We start from the raw sequence: 18,756 nt of genomic DNA, 5'->3' as shown, positions 1-18,756 counted from the left end.
GTATTAAGGAAATGCGTGCAAAACAAAAAATAAAAGTGACAAGACACCCTGTATTGTTTGGAGGCATATATGAATGTTCTGTCTTAACATAAACACGCGCACGAACACTTCGGTAACATGAACTAGGTAACGCTTACATGACAAGCACAAGAGCTCTGAGCTCCCCCGTGCTCAGACTTAGTTTTTCTCAGCTGTGAACAGATGTAAAAACCCGAGAGGTTCACACTGCCACTGCCGCACGTGTCCCCAAGGAGACAGAAGAGGGGAAGCCAGCAAGATGGAGCAAAATGAGTCACAAGTGAGCGCAGTTCAGCCTAGTTTTTACATGGTCACATCAGAACCATCCCAGCTTGCTTTGTAATTCCTAAAACTATTAGATTTTGGGTAGATGAAGAGGATTTCTGGTAAGAAAAAACACACATGTTCAGAGAGGAACGAGGCTAGAGACACGGAAGAGAGCACTGAGCAGACCCTGCAGACTCGTCCCGAGCACCACGGCGCAGCGCTCCACCCTCCCGCACCCCGCTGCGGGCCAAGTCCCGCCGCGGACACCCGGCTGGGAGCCGCTGCGGCGGGGACGGCACGGGCCGGGCAGCGACACGAGGCGGCGGTGACGCGACGGGCGGCGACACCAGGGGACAGCACCCCTGCGGCCACCGCGACACCAGGGGACAGCACCCCGGCCGCCACCGCGACACCAGGGGACAGCACCCCTGCGGCCACCGCGACACCAGGGGACAGCACCCCTGCGGCCGCCACCGCGACACCAGGGGACAGCACCCCTGCGGCCGCCACCGCGACACCAGGGGACAGCACCCCTGCGGCCGCCACCGCGACACCAGGGGACAGCACCCCGGCCGCCACCGCGACACCAGGGGACAGCACCCCGGCCGCCACCGCGCCGCGGGGATCGCGCGGAGCGCCCGGAAGTGACGAGGTGGAGCCGCGGGATTCAAACTCCCGGAAGCGGCGCTGGGCCGGGGCCGCGCGGAGCTGCCGCCGGGCCGTGTCCCCGTACCGGGCCGCGTCCCCGTACCGGGCCGTGTCCCCGCACTGGGCCGCGTCCCCGTACCGGGCCGTGTCCCCGTACCGGGCCGCGTCCCCGTACCGGGCCGTGTCCCCGTACCGGGCCGTGTCCCCGCACTGGGCCGCGTCCCCGCACCGCGCCGTGACCCCGTACCGGGCCGTGTCCCGCACCGCGCCGTGTCCCCGCACCGGGCCGTGTCCCCGGGCCGTGACCCCGCACCGCGCCGTGACCCCGCGGCCCCTCTGAGACCCGCGGGATCCGGGACGGCCCGCGCAGCCTGCGCTAGACCCCAGCTGTCGGAAGCCTTGTCCCACCCGCTAGAAGGGATCGCTGTTCCGTAGAGCCTCGTTTGGTTTCTACAGGCGCCTAAAGATGAACGCCAAGACCGCCATAGATCGAATTATTGGCAAGGGGGGCCTAAAGTCGGGCAACTCCAGAGCTGACAGTGGGCTCGAGAAGGGTAAGCAGGAGGGTGCTGCCCCGAGGAAATCCATGGAGGAAGTCGCCACAGGAAGAGGCAAAATGACGGACCCGGAGAGGAGCGGGCTCCTTCAGGTGAGCCGGGCTCTCCCTGAGCCAGCGCAGGCCGTGTCCCACGGATACGGCACTCGGCCTCGGGAATGTCAGGAAAATCCACCAGCGCCAGAGGTTTATGTCCAAAAAGGAATCACGGGAGTCCTTCGACTTAATTCAGATAAAGGGAGAGAGGCCACTGGGGCACACGCCCTCGGGATCTTCTCTCTCGCGGTTTCGGAGGGCGCAGCCTCCCTTTTTCCCTAAACTCCCGGCCGCGTGCTGCCCTCTTCCTTTCCCCACTGCCTGAGGTACTGGGGAGGTGCAGCCTTCCCGAACCGCCTACCCCATATCGCCCCTTGAACCTCCTGTTTTACCCCGAAGTTCAGAACTTCAGGCTTGTGCAGACCCTTGTCTGTTTCAGGAACCAAACCGTCTGGGCCTGGTAACGAACCTGCTGCCCGAAGTCAGTAAAGGCATTAAGACCCATTTCAAAGACGTTAACACCCATCAAATTGCTTGTAAAGACATTGGCACACATCTTTCCTCTCAGGAGCAAGAGCCCCACCTTTCCTCTTAAAACTTTTGATGTCACGACTGGTTTAGTAGTGTTAGACAGTTAAGGCAAACTTTTAATTTGGCACTTTCATTCTCAGATATTTTTCAATGATAGACGAGCTAATAAAATCACAGGCATCTGACAAGGCTGGTAGATACAAAGACCTGAGGCCAGAGGTGCCAGTTAGTCCATTAAGACCTGTCCTCACGTGTCCAATAGAACACGTCTCAGAGAATTATTTTAAGCACTTCCTGAAAAGAACTTTATGTTCACAAACATTTGATTAAGAACATGCCAAAAAGTGTAGAATGTTTGTTTGAATTGAATTGTCAAGCTCCCACTCAGCTATAGGTAACTGAAACTGTCATCAGGTCGCTACATTTTTCTTCCATTGCAGCTAAAGAGCAAAAACTAAGACACTGCAGAGTATTGCAGCATCATTATGTCTATACGACTGTTCCACTCAAGGTAAACCTGTGGCTGCAGAGAGAGAAGTTCAAAACTTAATATGTGACCTAGTCACATGCTGTCAGGCTTCCAAGAAGGACACAGAAACTTTAGCTAGACTCTAGGAAAGGATACAACTAATGGAGAATAGGTGCACTAGTATTTCTAGGCCACTTTTTTTAACAAAAGGGCTTGTCATGTGTCTGTGCCACAACGTCAGATGAGAAGTCCTAAGCTGAGGATGAGCTATGGCTGGGCAGCTCATGCACAGTTGTGGCTAAATTCCTTAGTGTATTTGCTGAGTCTGTGCTGTTTGCTCGGTGTTGGTTACTTAATACTGGTTTCCTATAAACTGAGAAAAACTAGGAAAAACATCGTGTTTGATATAGCAGGTACTCTTTGGTGTCACTATTTTAATTTTAGTGAGCAGTGGTGTTCAACCACTCCCTAAACGAGGCTCTCTCAAATTCACTTTCTTTCAGTTTCTCTTTCTAATGACTTGATGTCAACGTGCAGGATTTCTACATCAGCCTTTCTCACACAGAATTAAATGCTATCACATCCAAAGTTCATGCAGAGCCCCATGACATCTTAAATGCAGTACTAATTCTGTATAATGGGTACCTGTGCTGGAGGCCTACTGGAAAAAGAGTGCATGTTGAAAATATCTACTTAAGCACATTTTGAAGCTACAGGGCCAGGTAATATGGAAAACAGGATCCTTGTCTTGAATGCTTTATAATAACTCTCTTGTAACTTACTGCCATGTAGTTTGCAAGAAGGCTTCCCAAAAGCTACCAAATATGCTAAGAAATATACTAAGAAATGTAGCACCAACCTCTTTGCTGGAAGTGTTTTGGAGTTCATGTACTGCTTTTGTTTTAAGGCTCATATACTATAGTGATCTTAATTCATATGCAAAACTGAGTACCTGCTAAGCCTGTGAAATTTGGTTCTTTGTGTTCTTTCCTCGTTTCATCTGTTTCAGACTGGTTTTACTATCACTTGAAATATTTCAGGTAATCGCTCTAGTATTGTCTGCTTTGAGTTAAAAATAATTTTCTCAGCTAATTAAAGGCCAAGAGAGAACTTTGAAAGTGAGTATCATAGAGTCATAGAATGGGTTGGGTAGGAAGAGACCTTAAAGATCACCTAGTTCTAACCCCCCTGCCATGGGCAGGGACACCTTCCACTAGACCCTGCTGCTCAGATCATCTCATACTACCATAAACTTACTAATGCATTTGATGCATAGACTAACACTTACTCCTTTTTATTCTGTTTCATTTAGAAAATACTTTCTCTTGAAAAAGAAAAAGAAAAATACAACCATCTTCTTGGAGAGAAGGACAGAGAAATCCAAAACCTGAAAGACAAGCTGAAGTCCAAAACCAAGAATAGTAAAGTCTCCTTACTACAAAATCAACTAGAGGAAAAAACAAAGGAAGCAGAAAGGAGAGAACAGTTACTTTGTTCTCTATCAGAAGAAATTAACCGATTAAAATGTAATTTATCTGCAGTCATGGCAAAATGCTCTGATCTTGAGAACAAAGCCAGTAGTACTTCTCAGGCATCCCAGGTAAGCACTGAAGAAATATTGCAATTGCAAATTGGAATTTGTGCCCACTAAGCACCAATACCTGTCATAAAATAGGATGGGTTTTTAGTTTTCTTACAAGCCGTGTTGCATGCTGAAATATTATTGTATGAAGCGAGATGGTATCCAGATTGAACTCTAAATGAGGAACAGTCAGAGAGCACAACTTCAGGCAACGCAGCGGGGGAGGGAATTCTTTCCTGCTGTATTGCAAGGTCCCTTATTCAAGCTCACACACAGGCAGTGTGACTTGTGATACTACATGTGATGATCCACTGTTGCTTAAGCAGGCACTGTGCCCTTCTCTGATTTGTGTGCTCAGTGATTAGAGTGAGAAGGCTGCAGTGGGGCACAAATAAAGACAAACTCAGCTCCTCACCTAATTCAGCTTCAGTCATGAAAATATCTTTCTTCTCTCTGTTCTTATGAATCCTCATCTGTGTCTCAGTTGTTAAAACTAATTGTCTGTACTTTCTATGGCATCACACATGGTAAATTCTTCACTGTGATATAAGATAGGACAGGAATAATAGTGTCTCCTCTCATGTAAAGTGGTCAGTAGGTATGGTGCCAATCCTTGGCAGTGTTTACAAATCTATTGAGGATTCTACAGTTATTTTTCCACCCCCAGCCCGTTCTAATGTTCTTTGGAAAATGCCGTAGTATCTCTGTGAGGGGCACAGGGAAGTTGTTTAGGCACGGGCACCTAAAAATAGGTGCCTGTTAAGTCTGTCTTTTCCAGCTTTTGACCTGCAGATGGTGCTGGTTCCCTGCACTCTACACGAGAGTTGAGCAATTTCTAGAAATTCTGCTATAGCCAAATACATGACAGAGTATCTTCATCTACTACTTTTGAATGATAATACATGTATATATAGTACTTCTAATAATGCAGTATACTGAGAAATACTGCTTTAAATGCAACGTATTTATTTTAAATTTTAAGAGACTTTGAACTTCGTTAGAGGTGTTAAAATGTATGTTAAATAAATAGATTTTCATTATATTTTTGGCAATAAACCACCAAAACATGTATTACTTTAAAACCATAGTTTTCTTTTAAATTTTTTAACTGATTTATCAACAGAGTACAATGATGTTTTGACTGGATATCTTGGAGAACTTGAAAACAAGTGTAGCAATGCTGCTTGAAACTGCCAGGTGGCATACGAGCTCTGAAACGGAAACAACAGTTTTATGACACAATTTTGGGAAAGTTTTCACTGAGGCAGGATTCTAATGTTCATAGAAACAAGTTCAGTGTCTCTAAATTGCATTTTTTATTAGGAAGTGTTGAAGTTTAATAATTGCATTCAAAGTTCTGTATTTTTCAGCTATAAGTTGTTGTAAATCATGTTCCAAGACCCATAGAAAATTTGGGTAGTAATCTACATTTTTTTTTCTCATTGAAGTTCCCTCTGACTTATACCTACACAATTTCATAAACACTTTGTATCATGCAGAGAAGAAATAGGACTGTGTAACTGCTCTCTAGTTTAAGATGGGTCTCAAAAACTCTCCTACTCATACATGTACATGAGTCATACTCACTGTCCTGTGGATCAGGTCTCAGAAAATCAGGCAGTTTGTCCTTATGCTTCCAGACAGGCTTGCACAATTTCCCAGATGTTTACAGTCTTCCTGTTATCCCAGGGAAGCATCGAGGTCCCTGGCTTTCCCCAGCAACTCCTGTATGTCTGGGTTATTGTTAAACGTATGAGGATACAAAAATAGAAGAAACATTTACCTCTCTTTGTGCACTTAAATAATACCCTTATATATCTTCATTTTTCAAAAGCTCTTTGAGGAACACCCTTCAGGATTTCCAAGACAGCAGTTCAACAGAAAATGCATGATGGTTTCCTTAGGAAATGTTTTAATGTAATTACGAGTAGCAGACTTATGGAATAAATTCCATGTCAATCTTTCTCCCATATCTTGCAGAAGAGTCTATTTTAAATATATGAAATGGCTTTCTACATAACTTGTATACTTCAAAAACAAAAACCCAACAACCACCTATAAAGATCTTTAAACACAAAATGCACAGCTGTTTTAATTTTTAAAATATTCTTATGCTATTTATGTGAGATTAATAGTTACAAAGGAGTAGCTTTGCTGTTTCAGCCATCTATTTGAAACAACACTAACAAGTTGTTCTTTGTCTGCAGGAAGCTGCAACAAACAGCACTGAAGTTGAAAGACAATTGAAAGATGTAAGTTCCCTGTACATTTCAAGTACATACCGTCTGTATTGAGATGCAGAAGAATGTAAATTATCATCATGTAGATTTTTGGGTAGTATGGGACCTCAGAGGGTATGTTTTTCTCTAAAATATAATCCCTAAAATTATTTTGTGACAAGGCAATAATTTAAATTTAAAAACCCAAAAACTTCCAAAAGAAAAAATTAAGATTTAAATTGTCTTGAAAGACCTTGCTTGGAACATCAGAACAAAGTGGTTGCTGACAAATCAGGAGCCTCTAGGAACCTGACACTGCCTGGGACAGCATGAGGTTGGATCAGAAACCTGAGGTCCTTTCCAAGCTGAATAAGTCTATGAGCCAAGCAGCTAAAAAATACATGTCCTCGTTCTTACAAACTAAATTGCAATGATACAGTTTTATTTTATTCCATTTTCAAGGTCTGTTATTTTATATTTGAGATTGAAAAGCTAATTCTTCATAATCTAGGCATGACTCATGAAAGCCTTTGTTCTTTAAGTAATTTTCCCATTGCTGCAGTTTTAACTTATGCTCAGCATCCTGACTTAACTTTCCAAATGAAGATGGATTTGTTTATTTATTGTACAGATTACTACAATTTGCAGCAGGCTATCTTTAAACTGTCTAATATATATAACTTCCAATATTTTTAAGACATAAGACAAATACTTTTAAAATCTGAATAATTAGCAGAGACTTTTTTGTTGTTCTTCTGTTTCTTTTCATGAAGGCTCTTGAGAAAAACCAACAGTGGCTACTGTATGACCAGCAACGGGAAACATATGTCAGGGGACTGCTTGGAAGGATCTTTGAACTTGAACAGAAGGCAGAAATAGTTAGCCACCAAGAATCTAAATCAAATTCGGAAGGTATCAACTTTCTTTTTTCCCCACAAGTGACCCAAACCATAATTGTCTGTAGAATAAATTTTCTGAAAACTAATTATAGCACACTTAAACAAAATCAAGACTTCGTTCTCAACACTTTGCCTGCTTAATGGTAAAACTTGGTTAAATAATATTTCTCTGCTTCCTGCTATCCAGCTATGTTACTTGACCAACAGTAGTTCCTGTTCTTATCCTCTTCAAAGATGGTTTTTAACAGCCTTGACACTCTATTAGCAACCTCTCTGTTTGTGGCAAGTGTTGAGGCAAACAGATGTACGTCTCCCATCCTTCAAAGTACACTTTCAATCGACATAATGAAAGCATTAAGGATTTACTAGCAAGGTGTGGATCAGATTTTTTTTAAATTTACTTTTTTCAAAATAAATATTATAAAAATGACTCAAGATTGCCACGTTCTTTGCTCACCTGAACAGTTGTTACAGGGCAAGAAAACCTGTGATAGGTTTTGGCATCTCTCCAAAGCAGTGTTTCACAATAAGGATCTGGCCACCTACAGCTCACTTCCTTGCTGTGCAGTTCCTCAATAAGGCACACCCTCTCAGTATTAATAAAATTTAAATCATACTGAGCAGAAGAACCAGAAGGCTTGCTTTTCTTATTATCAGTTATTAATTTCATACATGGTGCAACTGACCTGCAAAGTAAATTCACTAAACAGAACTAGCATCGTGTGGAGTAAGAGCATACCCACAGACTTGCCACTTAGTAATTCACGGGCAGTGGCTTGGTTTCTGTATTGCTGTTTGAATCTTTCTGGAAAACAGTAAAATATCATCATAATCTTGTTTTGGTGCTGTTCACTAATCGACAAACAGTATTTTTAGAGGGAGGCAGACTCAGCCCACCAGGAAATGTACCCCAGAGTTACTGCAGTCAAAGCTTTGCCGCAAGGGCAGCCAGGAGACTAGAAGTCAGGGTGTAAGAAAGTTCCTCTCTTCAAGCAACTAGGCAGTAGCAGAAATCCAAGTTTCTAAGAACCTAGCTATACAAGTTGAAAGTATATATGACAAGTTTTTCCAAGGAAAAACTTGGCCTATCTCTGAGAGTGTCATTGCCCTATAAAGGAGTATTGCTAATGAGAAGGTAGGGCTTAGTTCATAGGAAAAGTATCAAAGTCACAAAACTTACAGTGCCAAAAATCAGCAAAGCCCATGAAATTCTGCATCCCTCATTCTGCTTCTACATATATTTTGTATTACTCCTGAATTTCTGCAGTCTGCCTCTTAATATTTTCCTACTTATTAAACTTTTCTTGGGTCAACAAGCAGAAATTTTTCTAACTCTAGTTTAAGTAATAGTTGCTACCCAAGAAGCAAGCATTTTTTTAATCAAAAGAACTATCTTAGTCCTTTTTATTTGCTATTTAGAAGTAAATTATGGCATACTATTTGGAAAAGATGGTCTGCAAAAGACAGTGGGAAGTCTGGCTTTGGTCAACAAGGTTGAAGTAGAAGGTTGAAGTATCCTCAAGGGTATCGCTGGGGAGGGAGTAATGCCAGCAGCTTGGCTAAGGAACCTAAAAGTGGAAGTAGGAATCCAGTGTCTTTGGGTCAGATTCCCATGTGTCAGTATAATGCATGAGGCCTTGTAAGAACTGTGTTTTCCAGTAAGTATATTGGTAAGGAGACTTAATGCATTATAAATACTGAAAGTTATTTCAACTACAGTTTAGTTCTAATCTGAGCTGTGCAATAGCCTACTACATCAATTTCTATTAATAAGCCTTAAAATGTTGTTAAAGATTTAGTGCTCTGATGTTTAAGTGTTTTTTCTTCACATTACTAACTCAATTATTGCTGACTCATTAAGGTCATCTACAGGAGGAAAAGCAAGAATACTATGACCAGCTGTCAGTAACTGCTAAGCGCGATCCTGAGACTGAAAGACGCACTATAACCCAGCTGAGATCTGAATTAAACGAACTCAAAAAGACATATGAAGAAACACAAGGGGAAATGATGAGTTTAAATGCCTTATTGCAGTCACAACGGGTTGCTGAAGTGAAGACTCAAGAAAATGAAAATAAAATGAGAGAGAAAATGCAAAGACTAAAACAAGAAAATGAAACTATCAAAGAACAGCTCAGAGAAGAAAAAGAAAAGTCTGAAGATCTTTTATGTCAGGTAAGTGGATGGATTTGGAGGTTTGAGATCATTAGCAAAGAATCAAGAGAGATGAAAATTCATAGTTAATCAGAATGGCCCATCCCTCTCTCTGGTAACTCTGCTTCACATAGATCTAGACTCATGTCCTTGTGGTTAAAACTGAATTGTTTAAACTGGGAACTTCTTTGTTCAATCATTTCCCTGGTCTTAAGGGACACGAAAGAGAAGTGAGAAAATATTGAATTGATTCTAATACAGTTCATCCTTAAGACTAATAGTAGATGAGAACAAGAAAGGTAAAAATTCATTTTATCATGCGCTCCTATGGAATACTGCTAATATTTGTTGTCACCTGGCAGCTACAATACAACTGATATTTAAAATAAGAGAATAAAATTTACTAGACACCAAAGTAGGCCAAAACCAACAACAGTTAAGCTCTCTAAACACAGGCTGGTTCTCACTGGTTAATAGTGATTAAAAGATGTTTATTTTATTTTTTGAAGCTGAACCAACAGCATTATCATAAAAGCTGATACATGCTGAAAGCAGAGGACATTTTAATGTATGCATTTACTTAATAATTATAGTATAGTGCTTTCTGACCCTTAAACTTGTTCTCTTAAATTAAAAAAAAGCGGCATTGTTTGTTTTTTATTAACATCATATCGTGTTAGTGCAAACATAGGTTTTGTGAGTATATTTTTGTCAGTATCTTGACAATCACCTAGGAGGCTTCAGTTTTTGGTTTCTTTTTTTTAACAATAACATCATCCTGCATTCCACCTTCTCAGTGCAATAACAATTTTTCACTAGGGTTTTCCTTGGGAAAGTAGAGATTTGAATTGAGTTTGGTTGTTGCATAACAGGCATACATTTTCTGTTGGCATTGGAATGTAAGAGTTTGCTTCCATCCCATTATAAATTAATTATTTTTAATTAATTATTTTATTAACTATTGTATATGGAAGGTGTTTGTTACAAATGTTCATCTGCCTTGTAGGTGCAACTTCTTCGTAAATCATTGCTCAAACAGGAGGCAGAACACACAAGAATAGCTTTGTTGGAACAACAGGTACCAAATTATGTGCTAAAGTGCTGATATTTAATCTGTGTTAGGCACAAAGTCTTTCTAGACTAACTTCACATTTAAGAATGATTAGTATATTAAATAAAGTAATGCTAGGCATGAATATTCAACCATGCATAATCTCTTGATACTTCTAAAAATTTTGACACATCTGTCAGGAGAAAAATCTGTAACCTTGCACAGATAAGAGGGTATGATCAAACCTGATGCTATTTTCTCCACAATCACTTGTTCAACAGTTACAGCCTCAGGTAAGGCACAGGAAACATCCTAAAACTAATCACCTAATTGAAGTTTTGTAATATATTTTTGATATAGTTATAGAAATAATTGCATTGCCATATTTTCTGTTTTCTTTATTTGAAACTGAAACACCCTCCAACCAAAATATCTTTATACTGCACCTCTGCTAAGGGAGATTTTAGTAACTGGGCATGTGTAAATTTCACTGTAGTGAAAGCAACAGGAATTTTTAATTTTTCATTTAAAATTTTGTTTTAAATCCCATTTTAAGATGTTATTGCAGAGCAAAACTGACTTTAAATATATAAATGGGAAACATTCCTCCCAATTCATAGTAACTTTGACTTTAATTTTTCACTTTGTGGGGCTGTCAGATCCAGATATGCACCACAGACTTAGAGAATGGAAAGCTTGATCGCCAGAACTTGAAGCATCAGTTAAACCAAGTTCTCAAGGAGCTGCACAAGGCCAAGGAGAAAATAACCTATCTGGAACCTCTGGTATGTACTGAATAACTTGCAGGTGAATTTAGTCAGGGATTTTGCATAAACATACATCTGCTTAGTTTGGGATCTCATTTCAAGCATTAAGTGTTCCTCCATCCTTTATGTCTGTTTCCCCAAGGTGCAGAGCCCGGTGCCAGGCAGGCAGGCATTGCTTTTCTCTCCAGCATGCATGGAGCAGGAGTACTGCAGCAGGAGCTCCAGAATAGTCAGGGTGCTGAGCAGGGAACACTCTGTATTTTGTATCACAGTGTGTGACCCAGTTTTGTCTGTTGCACCGTGACAAAGCTGCAATGTGCTTCCACTCAGACTTGTTGCTGGTGAACAGGGTACAGTCCTTAGTGCTGTAACACAAACAAGGCTTGTGTGCCATCAGGCCTTAATATATTTTCCTACAGTACTTGATCAGTGCATGCATGCCCCAGTCTCACAGTGAAGCTCCTCCTTTTCCAGACACTCCGGGAATCTGGACGCATGGAACCACAAGAAGATTTGCAAGCTGTATTTGACAAGAAGCTGACCACATATGACAGAAGTCCTCCCCTGAAACATTCCAGCTGCCTTAATGAAAGTTTTCTCGAGTGTCCCAGATGTAAAGTGGCATATCCAACAAGCCAGCATAGAGAATTACTAGCACACATTGACATCTGTACAGCTTGAGCTCCAAATGGACTTACTATCTTTGCTTCATATATGCTGCCAATATGCTTGGCAAAAGATCTTTTAAAGCTTTTTTCTTACAGTTCTATAAAGGACTGCTAATTTCATAATTCAGTTCCACAAAAACAGTATTAACATTGTAATTTGACCTCAGTATTTTACCTCATGTTTTTGCAAAACAGCTACTGCATTTTCTGGTTGCAAACAGAAATATTTTTAGAATTAGGAATATTTAAAATAGTAAACTACTGACTTTATTTTTTTTCTTTTTGCACTATTAAATGTAAGAATAGTAAAAGCACAACTATTGGGTCAGACTATATTTTAGTTTTGGCATACCCAGTTCTTGGTTGTAGAATCCTGATGATTGTGCTTGTACCTTAACTGTCAAGAATAGCTGCAAAAGACTTTTGGCCCTTGTAGGTGCACTATATATATATATATATTTATTTATACATGATATGTGTATAAATGTGTAGTGTGTATATACATATATGTGTTATATATCAAATATATGTGGAATAGATCAACATCTTGATACACAAAAACTCAGGAAGGCCATGTTGGATCTTTGCTGCTTAAGATTAATGTTGAAAACATCAATCTTAAATAGCTGACTATCGTGAGCCACAGTTAGGGGTGACTAAAATGCTGACCAAGGTTTAATCTAAGAAAAGCCAACTTCCTAGCAAACACAAACGTCCTTGGTGCCGAAGAAAGTTTACATTTCAGACAATGTCAGATGCCATTTTTGAAGTTTGGATATAGAATTACACTGAATTAAAACTTGTTTTGCTTCTGTATTTTAGAGGTTAAAGTTGGAAATGTCGGTTATTCAACCTTAGATTTGACAAATGGCCCAAAGTGAAGTTTTTAACAAATTGCTCTAGTGGATTTGAAGTGTCACTGTATTTTGGTATTAATACAAAACACAAGTTAGTGATGAATTCTGGCAACAAATTAGAAGCTGGCAAAATAAATCCCTAATGGGTTTGCAATTGCTGTGTTATTTTTCTCTAGCACCTACTGTAAACTTGAATGTGTTGCGAGCATTTTGTTCCTTTCATGTGTGGTGAAGTCCCAACAAGAAGTTATTTCTGTGGAAATTATTAAAATGAAGAAATTTTACAAAGATACACTAGTTAAGAATAAATTTACTTATTTTACAAGTTATGGTTTGCTGAGGACACACAAATACCCAAGTATCTTTCTCTGGCCTGCTGATTCTGACAGCTAGCTGGTATCAGCCTTTTCTGTTGTGCTTTGCTGCAGAACTGCGTGCATTTACCCCGTGATGTTCACCTTAATCCCTGATGGTTAAAACTTAAATATGAAGGTGCTTTCCAAGTTTTTAATCACTTATATTATCAAGAGATGTTATTCTCAATTAAATCCAGTGTTCATGAGACAGAAAATATTAAAAGCTATTATCTTTATACCTGAAATATCTCAGCCAGATTTACTGTACTAGCCACTATCCACTTTTCAATTCCACTGACTGTCTCAGGCTAATCTTTGTATTTGACAATTTGCTCAACTGCTAGCAACAGGTTTTCTGACCAAAGATATGATAAACTAATGAGTAAAAGAGAAATTATGCTTCAGAATCTCAAGGTTTTGCCATGAGGGAAATAGTCTTAATTTCATATCTTTTAAAAAATATTTTAATTCAGGATAATAGCTATGCTTTTCATTGTAGCCTAATAATTTTAATCTCTAATTAAACTACTTTTGAAAGTTTGTTAGTTTGTCTTTTAACAACACCTTAATCAGCTAGTATTCTATTCTCAGCTGCATACTCAGCATAGTTTCTGCAAAAGGAAATCCTGATCTTTTATGTATTATAAATGAAATAGGTTTGCCTACTACAGGTCAGCACTCTTCAGTAGTTCTGAGGCTTTCTTAAATTAGCATGAAACACTTCCACATTAGAAGCTGGTAGAGGGAGACTTGGAAAGTTGTGATAACCTTTAAAAAGTCTTGTTCATTCCATCTTTCCTGAACTTTAACAATGGATTTAGTCCTACCTGATAAATATTACACCTAAGTACAAAAACCCTCTTGCTGATAAATTTATACAGGTCATTAATGTGGTACATGTTTAAAAATATCAAAATGACATTCTAGTGAAGTAAAACACTTACTTTGAAAGCAGACCCACAAATACTATTGTCATCACTTATATGTAATTAAAACCAACTATAAAACTCCAACTTTATAACGTATGCAGATCATATCAGTGCTTTTTTTCCATTCCTCAGAAGCTAAGAAATCTCAGTTTGGTTTTTTTTATTCTGAAAGTTAACAAAGATCTGCTGCTCCTCTCTTTAGTTATATGTAGGAAAGAGAAATTTGTGCCTAACATGCTCACCTGACTCATAAGAATTAATTAGCTGTAAGTATAGTTCTTTTTAAGGTGGGAAGCAACAGCAATGTTTTTGTTACTTCAAGCACTTTGGGTTTACCATTTCAGGAGCCTTTTTCTGTTTTGTCCCTTTCCAGTAATTGAATTTCAACCTAGCAGAAAGTCTGCATTATTTGAAGCTGTTGATCTAGGGAAGCTTGGGGGCTAATACAATGGTTTACCAACACTAGTATATTCATAAATCCTAGCTTTCACACTTTTAACAGCAAATTAAATGGTTTTGATGCAATGTTGGGTGGCTGGAAAGACAGCTAAAACTCCACAATTTTTTTTTTCCATAAGGAGAGCTGCTTGTGAAATAAAAACTGAAAGATGGTTCTGTTATTTTTCCTATATCAATGAATCAACTTCTAATAATTTAGTTGCTTGTGCAGCTTTTAGTCTTGGTTTTGATCCATCTTTCACACAGTTATGTTGATTTTGAGTATTGTACTTCAAGAACAATTCAGACTTATAAGAATGTAGTAGAAGTCTTTCAGATTTCTCATCAAATTCATGGAAGAACCAGGCTTATCCAGTCTAGAAAAAAACATTAAAAAATGACAAAAATTCACACAGAAGAAAGAAAAAAATGTAAGCTCTAAGTATTCTTCCAATGCTCAGTGAGAAGAGTAACATGTTCAAAATTGCAACAGATGAGGAAAATCTTTCTGGTGGTTGGAGTAGATGAGCAGTGAAACACATTGCTTAGGCTCTGAAATCTCCACCACTGGAGACTTATGGGGACACTTATGTAACTACCTAACCTATCCCTGATGGGCAAGTCTGCCTTGGGTCAGTGACATCGGCCACTGATTTTTCACAGTGCCTTGAAGCCCTGTTTTTAATGACACCTAAAGACCTGCAGGAAAAAAAGACACAATAAGATTTAAATTAAAAAGCCACAATGGTTCTTCTGCACTGACTCTTCATGTTATTTCACTACATGCTAAATTAGTAACTACTGCACTGGAAGTCATTAAAACAGTTTAATCTCAACTGGAAAATTACTGGTATTCCTATATCTGTATAAACTTCTAGTCTAAGCAGACAAAGCTGTTTCAGCACTCATGCATCACTATCCTGCTGAAAAACAGCATAAATGACACAAGCACAACTTGATGTCACTTAATTCCTTATTACTGGGAAGTGCCTCATTCCCACATTGTTTTAACAAAACACAGTGTCTGGTTCTTTGGTATTTGGGGCATTTAGGCTCCCCTCCATAAGGTGCTCCAGGAAGAAGATTCAGAAAACTGGTGTCCTGAGTGGGAGCTGGGCAAGCCAGCCAGTGAGAAACATGACTGCTCAAGAAAGGCTCTGTGCACAGAAAGGAGATGCTCTGGAGGAGTCACAGATGTAAATTCTCTTCTAACATTGTCAATGTCAAATGTGCCTCTCACAAAAAAGCAGACTTCAAGAAGGACATGTATCCATGAAGTGAGATCTCCCCTCATACCCCCATCAGATCTGGAACAGAGCTCCCCACCAGCACTCAGGGACATACACTCATTTTGCCGTCTCTATAACCAACCAAAATTTTCCGTATTTTATACTGAATTAATAGTTCCAAAAAGATAGAGCAAGATAAGGTGCTTCAAAATATCCTGTAAGAAAGAAGCCTGGGACCTTATCTTGGTGATATCCAGCTGCCTTCTTGATGGAAGTGCAACCAGGTTTAATTTCCCTCATCAGTTACAGACTGGTGAATGTCCACACTGTGTCAATGAAAGTACTGGTTTTATCAATGTAACAAGCTTGATAGGGTCAGTATAATCTCATTCAACTAGATAGAAAACTCTATAGCCTAATTAATGCATACATGCTTTCCAGACTCAGTTTATGGGAAGCTCCAAGTCACATCAGTCATCTCAAATGGCCACTGATAATGAAAACCATAAACAGTGCGAGAAATAACATGATTAGCATTACATTAGGGAAGCCAGAAGGGTTTACAGCAGAATTTAAAGCATTATTTGAACTTCCATTGCTGTTGCAAGATTGATTTTTCTGTTCCTCCCGCCCTAGCTAAGGAGAAGCCTGACAATATAGACAGATGTTCTTTGCAGCAGACAGGCACTGTAGACCTTATTTCAGAAATATGTGGCTTTTAAAAGTAAAGCTGCTATCCCAGTTCTGACCTGAAGAAACCCTGTTGCTCCCAACAAGTTACTCTTCTAAGATGAGACATCAGGGAAAGAAAAGCAAGCTGATTCTCCTTAAACTTCACGAATAAGAGCATTCTCTAATCACTGGGTTCTTGACTATGAGAAGAACCAATGATATCTGTGATCTCTGCACAGCATACATCCCAGCAGAACAATGTGTTCAGGGAATGTCTGAGTACATCTCCTGAGCATGAGAGGCTGGTGATTTAGTTTGTAAATCCTTCAAACATTCACCATAGCTTTTGTTTGTTTTGATGTCCGTGCATCAAAGCTCATTAGCAGGAATGTAATTAACTTAATGCACACCTGAAAGTTAAGCAAAGGTCTAGTGGCACTTTAACATCCAAATGCAAAAAACTCACTCAGGGTCTCAGTTCCTTGGTAAGAGTGTTCTATCAGATCCTGCAATATCCAAACAAACCCTTCTGGTACCCTGTATTCACTGATAAACTCCCTAAATCCATGGGCCAGATGTGTCAGTGTAACACAGTTTCTAAAACTGTTCAGAAACAATCTCATTTAATTATAACAGTTTAGCTGGAGCTGAGTCACTTGGTTAACATTCAGCAAAACAGAAAACATGACCTTCCAGGGGAATTCTATGTTACATGGATTATGTTCTTCATTTGCACTTGGTTCTGAGAGAAGTCCCTTCCTTACTGCAAGCCACAAAGAAATCATTCAATGCTGATGCTGGCAAAATTTCTGGTGGTCTTGGGGACCAAAAGCTGACCCAGCTTTTATTAGAAAGCGCATTTACTGACAGGAATATTCCCGCAGCTCTGCGTTTGACTGAGGCCTTGGTCAGTACTGCTGCTGCTGCTACTGCTTGAAACTACAGCGCCACTGGCACTTATGCCAGGAAGCTTGCCAGCTTCTGATGGATACTGACCCCAGCAAAATGAGACTTCCCAGAAGAAACAGTGACTTGCTCATGCCCCAGAAGAAAGAGGGATTAGTTTTTGACATGATGACGTTAAGTGAAGCATCTAGCTATTTTCAGTGGACACAGGAATGTGTGAACTTGCTACTATGTGTGAACAAACAGATCTATTTATATTTGCACTAAAAGTTTAAAATTGTCCCTCTCACATTGATGTAAGCACTTTGGCTCACTGATATGAAAGTATAAAATGGGTGAGCAGTTAAAAAACTTCCTAAAAAACGAAATAAATCAAAACAGACTTGTATTTGAGACATGCCTTACAATGGTGTAACTTCTAAGCACAGGATTCATAGTATCTGGAAGCAGAACAGCTGCAGTGTGATATGCAAGAGCAAATATGAAAATAGAAAGGTAACCTTGGTTGAAACGTATGCTAAAAATCTTACTGTGCAGACACATGAGTCATCTACAAGCTTGCAAACTCTCTTGAGAAGACAAAGAGCCAACATTTCTAATGAAATGAATTTACACCACTTAGCAAACATTAAATGTGCAATATATCTGTTACAGAGGTCAGTGCTGTTTACCCATTGTGATGCAGGTGCACCTGTAGATCCAAAGACTTAAACACCCAATCTACATGCAAGAGGATGCATAAATAAGACAAAACCCCTTACTAGATCTTGTCCAAATGGAACAAGAACTCCCATCTCCCTGAGTCACCTAGCCCAAGTGGTCCCTCTCTCTGGGAATATTTCTTAATGCTCAAGAAATAAATAAGCTGATCGATCCCCATCTGTCACAACAGTTCATGGTTGCCAGGGGAATAATCTGAAAAGCAGAGCCTGACTAATGGTATCAGGGAACACAGCCCTTTTCTGCGACAGAGAAGGCCAAAGCTTGGGCTTTCATTAGGGATGAAGAAAACACCCACAAAAAAGGAAACAAGATTTCTCCCTGCTCGGTTAGGCAAACCAGCTCCACAGAGGTCTCTGCAGCTTTAATTTAACTTAGGACAATGAAATCAGAGTTGACTCCATGTTTGACTCTGAGCATAAAAGCAAACATAGGTTAAAAAAATTATATAAGTTAAGCAATCATGTCAGGTTTCCAGGCATTCTGTTAATCACTTCCTTGTCATAAGCATGTGGTGCACATACCACACGCAGCATCCACCTATTACAGTAAAGCCAGAGTAGCTCTATTGAAGTTATGATTCCTCTCTTCCTCAGATTTCACGTTGTGATGGTTGCTATGATTAGACCTACCCAACAGCAAATACAACTTTTGTACTTCATGGGAGGGAAAAGAAAGCTACTCTTTTAGATAATAGATCCATTAGACCCATGAGTAATCAGAGTATTTTTGCTCCTGCAAGGAGCCCCCATTGGTTTGATCAAACCTGATGGAAACGTGCATG

The 18,756-nt window shown here is 40.1% G+C and overlaps 1 protein-coding gene across 1 annotated transcript; it reads left to right on the top strand.

Annotated features, from left to right (window-relative positions):
• Positions 1-1,399: 1,399 nt before the first annotated feature.
• On the top strand, positions 1,400-11,925 carry CEP55 (centrosomal protein 55; the record flags this gene model as incomplete). The annotated part of the gene is made up of 8 exons (XM_082285689.1): positions 1,400-1,582; positions 3,838-4,125; positions 6,297-6,359; positions 7,100-7,238; positions 9,087-9,400; positions 10,386-10,457; positions 11,090-11,215; positions 11,672-11,925. The coding sequence occupies 8 exons, from the start codon at positions 1,400-1,402 to the stop codon at positions 11,876-11,878; spliced, it is 1,392 nt and encodes a 463-aa protein (XP_082141815.1). The 3' UTR covers positions 11,879-11,925.
• Between the last annotated feature and the right edge of the window lie 6,831 nt (positions 11,926-18,756).

Source organism: Coloeus monedula (genome assembly GCF_965178545.1).
Source record: "Coloeus monedula genome assembly, chromosome: 8".
NCBI lineage: Eukaryota > Metazoa > Chordata > Aves > Passeriformes > Corvidae > Coloeus > Coloeus monedula.
The sequence above is the reverse complement of the archived record's forward strand: the minus strand, read 5'-3'. Positions and strand labels throughout refer to the sequence as shown.